Source organism: Abrus precatorius, unplaced genomic scaffold (genome assembly GCF_003935025.1).
Source record: "Abrus precatorius isolate BTA unplaced genomic scaffold, Abrus_2018 Scaffold6, whole genome shotgun sequence".
Classification (NCBI taxonomy): Eukaryota; Viridiplantae; Streptophyta; class Magnoliopsida; order Fabales; family Fabaceae; genus Abrus; species Abrus precatorius.
The window spans coordinates 1694887-1703704 of NW_020874406.1; the positions used below are offsets into that span (position 1 = coordinate 1694887).

Below are 8818 nucleotides of genomic sequence, written 5' to 3' on the forward strand. Positions count from 1 at the left end.
GCTATCATTAAATCAGTACCAATATGCTCAATAGACACTTTTTGTTTCTGCACTTCTTCTTTCACTGATAACTATTTTAAGTCTATATGTTTTGGTCCCTTTGAATACTTATCATTCTTAGAGAAGAAGACAACTGCTGAATTATCACAATACATTCTTAGTGGCTTTTCTATACTATCAATAACACCAAGCCCTAAGACAAAGTTCTGCAGCCACAAAGCATGAATAGTGGCCTCAAAGCATGCCACAAATTCCGCTTCCATGGTAAACGTAGCAATAATGGACTCCTTTCTGCTCTTCCATGAAATTGTACCTCCAGCCAACAAGAAGATGTAGCCAAAGGTCGATTTCCTTGAGTCTACAAATCCAACATAGTCTGAATCCGAGTAGCCAACCACTTCCAGGTGACTAGATCTCCTATAAGTAAGCATGTAATCCTTGGTGCCTTATAAATACCTAAGAACTTTCTTTGCAGCCTTCTAGTGATCCAGTGTAGGATTACTTTGATATCGGCCTAACATTCCAACAGCAAAATTGATATCAGGCCAAGTGCATGTCTGAGCATACATTAAATTCCTGACCACTGATGCATAGGGAATAGATTTCATTGCTTTCCGCTCCAACTCATTCTTGGGATACTGTATTTCACTAAACTTGTCTCCCTTTTAAATTAGAACCACCCTTGATGAACACTTTTCCATTTTGAATCTCTCTAATACTTTGTTGATGTAGCCTTTCTGAGACAATCCCAGTAATCCTTGTGATCTATTATGGAATATTTCTATTCCAATCACATAGGAGGCTTCATCATATCTTTCATCTCAAAGTTTTTAGAGAAAAACTCCTTTATATCATGCAAGAACCCAACATCATTAGTAGTAAGAAGAATGTCATCAACATATAAGACTAAAATGATAAACTTGCTCCCGCTGACCTTCATATAGATACACTGGTTAATGGTATTCTCTACAAAATCATATGAAGTGATGATATCATTGAACTTAAGATACCATTGTTTGGAAGCCTATTTCAACTCATACATTGATTTCTTTAACTTACACACTAGACTTTCTTTACCTGCAGTCAAGAAGCCATCTGACTGATTCATATAAACTTTCTCTTCCAAGTCATCATTCAGAAAGCTCTAAGTCATAATGAGCCACTAAAGCCATAACAATTCTTAAAGAGTCATTCTTTAAAACCAGAGAGAATGTCTCTTTATAGTCTATGTCATCCTTTTGAGTGTATCCTTTAGCAACAAGTCTAGCCCTGTATCTCTCAACATTGTCTTTTGAGTCACGTTTGGTCTTAAAGACCCACATGCAACTGACTCGTTTTGAACCTTCAAGCAACTCGACTAGATCCCATACCTTGTTGTCACTCATTAATTTTAACTCTTCTTTTATGGCATTCAACCACTTTTCAGAATTGTAACATTCCATGACTTGCTTAAATGAGACTGGATCCTCATCAATACTCAAGTCACATTCATACTTAAGTGAGTAAACCATATATTTATTTAAAATAGCAGGTCTTTTATACCTTACACACCTTCTTAACATTAACTCTTGTGGTTCACCTTCCTCTTGCTCGCTTGTGGCTTGTGCATTGTCAGTTGGTTCATCCTCTATATGTTGTTCTTGTGGATTTGAAACATTAATTTGTTGTCTTTTTATATAGTGTGACCGTGATACAACAAGGAGAACAACAACTTGAGAAGAGATACCAACTACAGGAGTTTCTACATGTGTCTCTATAATTTTCACCTTTCGTGTTTCGCCACTCCCATTAAACTAACCATTTTCAATGAACCTTGCATTTGCATTTCCAGACTCAACTATTCTCATACTATGGTTAGGACAGTAGAATCTGTAGCCTTTTGATTTCTTAGGATAGCCGATGAAATAACCACTAATAGTTCTAGCATCAAGCTTCTTTTCATGTGGATTATACACTCTTACTTCTGCTGGACAACCCTAGACATGAAGATATCTTAAACTGGGTTTTTTTCCTGTTCACAGTTCATAAGGAGTTTTTAGAACTGTCTTACTAGGAGCTCTGTTAAGCAGATATGCAGCGGTCTTTAATACGTACATCCACAAAGACATAGGTACAAAACTGTAACTCAACATACTCCTAACCATTTCCATGATAGTACGATTTCACCTTTTAGCCACACTATTTTGTTGTGGCGTACCAGGCATAGTATACTGTGCACATATGCCTCGACTTTCTAAAAGTTTTGCAAATGGACCTGAACATTATCTACTTTCATCAGATTTCCTATAATATTCACCACCTCTATTTGACCTCACAACCTTTACCTTTCTATCTAGTTGTCTTTCCACCTCATCAATGAACACCTGTATGACATCCACTGATTGAGATTTTTCATGTAACACATACAAATAACAATAACGTGAGTAGTTATCAACAAAGGTAATAAAATATCTTTCACCACCCCAAGATGAGATGTCAAACGGACCATAAATATCAGTGTGTATCAACTCTAAGAGTTGACTGCTTCTTGTGACTGGATTCTTTTATGTGTGTTTGGTTTGTTTTCCTTTAATATAATCCATACATACATCTCAGTCAACAAAATCCAACTGAGATAAAATTTTACTTTTCAATAACCTCATCATCCTTTCTTTGGATATGTGACCTAACCTTTGATGCCATAAGAAAGCAATGCATTCATTACGCATATTCAAATTACTACTACCATCATTCTCAACATGAAACAGAGATTCAATAAATTTAACATTAAGATTGAAACGATATAAACCATCAATTAATATACTAGATCCAAAATAGTACGAGTATTTATACAAAGAAAATGTACCATTTTCAATCTTAAAATTAGAATCAAATTCGTCCAACTTTGCAACATAAACAAAATTTCTAACACATTCAGGAACATGAAGACACTTTTCTATATCTATGCAACAACCAGTATACAAGATCAATATGTAAGTCCATATTCCTTCTATCTGTGCCTTCATTCTGTTTCCTATGTACAAGAACTTTTCAGTTCTGCTTATGGGCTGGATCGAAAGAAATCCCTGCATTACATGTGACACATGAGTAGTTGCACCAAAATCTAACCACCAGGTGTTTTTAGGTACCTCAATAAGATTTGATTCAAAGCATACTAAAACATAATATATAGCTTTCTTTTCGAACCAAACCTTTTTCCTTCGGACAATCTTTCTTGAAGTGACCAGCCTTCTTGCATAAGAAGCATCTTTGGCCTTTCTGGATTTGGCCTTCATGAACCTTTAGTAAGGCATTATCCTTTTTGTCCTTTTTACTTAGCTTAGCCTTGCTACTACTAGCCCCTTCATGAAATGTGAGATGGATGAAGTGTTCTTTCACCTTCTTCAGCCTCCCTTCCTCCTGAACCAGCATGACCTTAATCTCCTGTATGTTCCATTTATCTTTAATGGTGTTGTAATTCACCTGGAACTGACCAAACTCAGGAGGGAGTGAGTTTAAAATGAACTGTACTAGAAAGAATTCATTTACCTCCATGCCTATTGATTTCAACTTTGTCGCTTGATTGATCATGTCAGTCACATGGTCATGAATGGACCGTGACCAATCAAACTTCTTAGTAGTCAGCTCAGTCAACAGGGTACCTGAAACGGACTTGTTAGTAATGTTCGATTGTGTATACTCTTTTACCTTTGCCATAAATTCCCTAGCATTTCTAGTCTTTAGCATCGATGGCTTCACATTTTCAGTCATAATCATTTTCAGCAAGCTCAAGCTCAGTCTGTTCAACCTTTCCCAAGTTTCATGAAGAGTCTTTCCCTCTTCAGTACTAGTCTCTGTGATGGCTGCAGACTCTTGTTCCATAATGATTGCTAGGTCTAAGTTCATAACATCTAGCTAGAATCGAACTTGTTTAGCCCAATCATCATAATTGAGCCCATTGAACTTGACTACGCCATTACTCATGCCATACGTATTCATAAGGACTGAAATATTTAATACATGCTTAAACATTTATGCTTTGAATAAACTTAATAGATTCTGACAGCCAACCATTATCAATTATACATCTAAGTTTACCTTTGGGTAACACCTAAATACACAATTTATCTATAATGATGCTAAAAAATAACTTTAATCGACAACTAGTCACTCAAACTAATATGCAAGTCATCTTTGGATATACAAACATATTGTGAAGTGTTTACACATCTCCTTAATCTCATTAATCATATGCAACAATCCACCTTTGGGCGATCTCCTACCGTTATAATTAATGAGCTAAATTGTTCACCCTTTATGTTACCATATAGCATCAAACAATTTTGAACAATTTACAACACACAATTAAATGCTTAAAGAACTTTTAAAGCCAGACTCCTTTGGTGACTAACAAGCTACCTTTAAAATTAAGCACTAAATTCTGAAGTTCTTATTATGATAATGTAATTTAGAATTAATTAAGTTGAGAATTTAATCACTTTGGTGAGTAAAATCTATATATTTTATGAATTATATTCCTTATTCTACCGTAAAATTACTATGCACGATCGTGCTTTTACTTGATGCATGGCCGTGTTTCGATATGATCGTGCTTTTACTTGATGCATGGCCGTGTTTCGATGAAGCAAGGTCATGCTCATTTCTGATGCATGCCCTTGTTCCTGAAGCGTGGTCGTGCTTCTTGATGCATGGTCGTGCTTACAATATGCAAAGTCATGCTTCCATTAAGCAAGGTCATGCTTCGTTGAAGCATGACTGTGCTTGTTCCTGATGCGTGGCCCTGCTCCTTGATGCGTGGCCCTGCTCACTGATATATGACCATGCTCATGTTACAGATTCAAAATCTAATTTTTCTAGCTTCCAAAACCTTAGGGTTTTTAATTATTGAATCTAAAATAATTATTTAACATTAAAATTATGTTAATCCATCATATAAAATATCTAGGGTTCATGTAAGTTGGAAAAAACTTTAATAGAGAACCAATCTCTTATGGAGAATCAACGAAATTCACAACCTTGCTCTGATACTAACTATTAGAATTTTCTTAATCCATTATGTAATTTTCATTATGCAATGACTATTATGAAATACCATTTTCCATTAGATCTTGAATTACATTGTTCTCACAACACAATACATGGTTCTCATATAATTAAAGGTTTAGAGAGCACTAACCTGAATCCATTGTTCCTTGATGTTACCTCTCTGTTTGATATCGTTGATCCCTTTGTATCTTCCTCGACTCTTCCTTCCTCTTTTAGCTCCTCTCAGATGGTTAAAAGAAAGTTCATTTATTATGTTTACTGTGAGCACACTTAGAGACCATGAAAGTGATAAAAAATAGAGAATGTCGTAACCTCTATTTAATAACCGCTCTTTTATTTATCTGAAGAAGCAGGGGAGGGTTTTCTTATAATTGTATTTACAATTATACCCTCTATAATTCTATATTTTATATTTAACTACCATCACATTAAATCATTAATTAGAGTCATGTTATAAGTTACATAGACCACAATAATAAGATTATTAAAATAATCTAATATTTTTTTATTTCAATATTTTAGTATAAAATACTCTCTCAAGTTTATTGATATCATAACAAACACTTTATTTAAGTATTACATTCATCATTTAGTAACCTTTTTTTTATTTTTATATTTTTTTATAAATGTTATTTTATCCCGTATTTAAGAGTACATAACTTCAAAATAGTAATCGGAGAATGAGTAAATTACATGATCTGATTGAATCAATAATTGGAGAATTCAGCCAATAACAAATGAAGCAGTCATGCTTCTTTCCTCCTTATGATAACAATAATCTATTAGAAATTTGGTTTGTATGGTTATTTAAACAAAATGGGCACACCCCGCACACTTATTCAAAATATATTATATTCAAGAGCATATATATCTAGCTATGGGTTTCAATTAATTGAAACTGAGTTGGTATTTGGGTGATTTATCAGGATTAAAGAGACCAAAATGTCGCTCAGTTTCTGCACCCGTCTTCTGATTTTCATCAAACATTGCAAACAAGAAAGTCTCAATAGGCCCACCAGGCCTCTTTGGAGTCCCATTACCACTCTTGGAGTGACTAATCAACTTAGAATAGTAAGTGGCTGCATTTTGGGCCGTGGCTCCATCTCCACCTTCTGATGGCCACCCACTTTCAGATACAACTATTTGCAAATTGGATGCTCCTACTTTCTCAAGAGCAGCGTACACTGAATCCAATATGGCATCAAAGAGGTTTTGGTACCCAGCATCATTGTTTCCTTGTTGATTGAAAAGAGCATAATCAAGATTAATGCTTTGTTGATTACCAGCATAAGCAAAGTATGGGTACACATTGGTAAGAAGTGGGGCCCCATTATTCACTAAGAAATCAATAATGGGCTTTATATATGGGCTTGCATCGTCCGTGAAAATGCCATTATTGGGTGGATAAGAGTTAGTGATCAAAGTGGTGTCTATTGCTGTTGACACCTTGATTTGGGATTGTAAATTGGCTGAGGAAATTGCATTGTGAATGTTGGTCATGGCTGGTAGAATGTATTGGGCCTCATTGTCTCCAGGGTGAATTTCGTTTCCAACGGTGATGTACTTGAATTTAACGTCTTGTGAGTAAGGTGTTACGTACTTGTTGACCCAGTTTGTGGCTGCGTTAGAATCTGTGAGAGATTGAAGGGTTTCCTTAGCCACGTCAAGTATCAACTCAATGTTTGTACCTTTAAGGGCTTGGAATGCTTCTTCATCTGGGTAATATATGCGCATTCTCCCTATGCCGTTTGATTTATATAAATCCACAACCTCTTGTCTTGATGGTAGATTGCCACCATTCACTCCATAGCAAACTCCTATGGATTGTGCAGCTGCATCATATTGAACTAATAGTTAATTAAGATGAATAAAATTATTAAGGTTAAATAATATATACTGTTGTCTATTGGGGTGTGTGTGTGTGTGTACACACTCACACCATACACCCAATATTAATTTCTCAACGGACAATAATTGTGATAAAATTCGTGTTCTTGTAAATAATAATTAGGTTACAATGTTTTTTTCTCTGTAATTTTTATTTTTTCTTTTTATTTTAAAAACTTAATTCTTACAATCCATGTTTTAATTTTTTTCTTATATTTTTATTTATTTAAATTCTAGTTTATATAATTAACCTAACATTGGTTCTTAGATATGTAGTAACATACTAACATATATGTCTCTTCTGACATGGACAAAAACTTAGAAAAAGTAAAATTATAGGAATTAAACATTAAAGTTTTAAAATATAGAGACTAAAATTAAAATTGAGATGATAAACTAAAAATGGTTTTAAACTTGATAGTTGAAGAGGCGGAGGAGGCATCATAAATATTTTTTTATGGAATATATTAGAAGTGATTATGGAAAATTGAATATAATTTTTTTTTAGTTTAATTACAAATTAATAATTATCTTTTAAAAATCTCTAATAAAGTTGTGAAAAACATTATTCATTAAAATAGGCAAATTCGAGCACATAAATCTTATATATATATATATATATATATATATATATATATATAAAAGAAAATAATATATTTATAATCAAGTAACATAGTAATGTATTATAGTTTTGTCACAAATAGAATATTTATAAATTCATTATAATAAAAATCATGTAAAAAATAAACTGGTGTAATGCTTAAAACAACATCATCTAATAATTATTTTAAATAAATACATATAGAACCCATGTAAAAATATTATAAAACGATCGGCACCGCATAAACCGTTCTTTTTAAAGAGTTATATTCTCTAGATCATGTTCAAGCAGTATTCGATTATTTTCAGCACTAGGACCAGTTCACCTTCTTTTCAAAATTGATTTTTGATTAAATGAAGTAAACATTTGATACAGCATATTATTAGAGAATTAAACATTTGATATATAGAAAAAAGAAAGGATATTCAGGTCAATCCATCTTAAATCCAATGAAACATTATAAACAAATATGATTAACGTAATCTAGAGAGAGACTATGGAAATAATTTGCTATACAATAAGCACAACATATCATATATAATAATTCCCGCAACTATTTAGTAAAAGAATTCTTAGGTCATTAAAAGTAGCATTTCTTCCACTGTCCATAATATCATGTACCTACCACTGTTGCATGAATTCTGATGTTAATACAAAAAGAGTGTAAACACGTGTTTATTTTATAAAAAAAAACTTGAATAAAATGCATAGAAAACAAAAAAATATGAAAATGGATTAAAAAAAAAAGCAATTAAGTGTTCTAAAATCTCATTGTATGTACATTTAGTATAAACAATTAGTTGAAAAAAATAAGAGCAAAAGAAGGTGTATTAGTTGGAGAGGGAGAGAGCTATATTGACCCGTAAATTCTAGTCCAATGGACGATAATATTCCAACAAGCAGCAATATTGCAGACATTGCAGAACTTCTTTAAAAGAATATATCGATATCAATGAGTGGATATATATGTTATATAAAAATGTGTGAAGCAAATCTTAGCATATACACCTTCGAATATCCAATATTTATATGCATACATAGAAGGCGATATTTTGCATGGTACGTTACTAATTTGATTACTAAGACTTTTAAACCCGTCAATCACTCTTGGGAATGGGAACTTCAATGTTTGTTTTGAATTCTTCTACCCATTTTTTTCGGTGGAGACGCACACAATGCATTGATTGTCGAACAGTAACAAGAATATTAATTACGTTTTATTTTTATAGATTCTTCTAATTACTACATGAAGAATGTATTTAATATATATTTTATATTTTTAAT

At 33.1% G+C, this 8818-nt stretch overlaps 1 protein-coding gene across 1 annotated transcript; it reads right to left on the reverse strand.

Annotated features, from left to right (window-relative positions):
• Positions 1-5730: 5730 nt before the first annotated feature.
• On the reverse strand, positions 5731-8536 carry LOC113869177 (glucan endo-1,3-beta-glucosidase-like). The gene is made up of 2 exons (XM_027505377.1): positions 8395-8536; positions 5731-6878 (listed from the first exon to the last, which is right to left on the reverse strand). The coding sequence occupies exons 1-2, from the start codon at positions 8450-8452 to the stop codon at positions 5935-5937; spliced, it is 1002 nt and encodes a 333-aa protein (XP_027361178.1). The 5' UTR covers positions 8453-8536; the 3' UTR covers positions 5731-5934.
• Between the last annotated feature and the right edge of the window lie 282 nt (positions 8537-8818).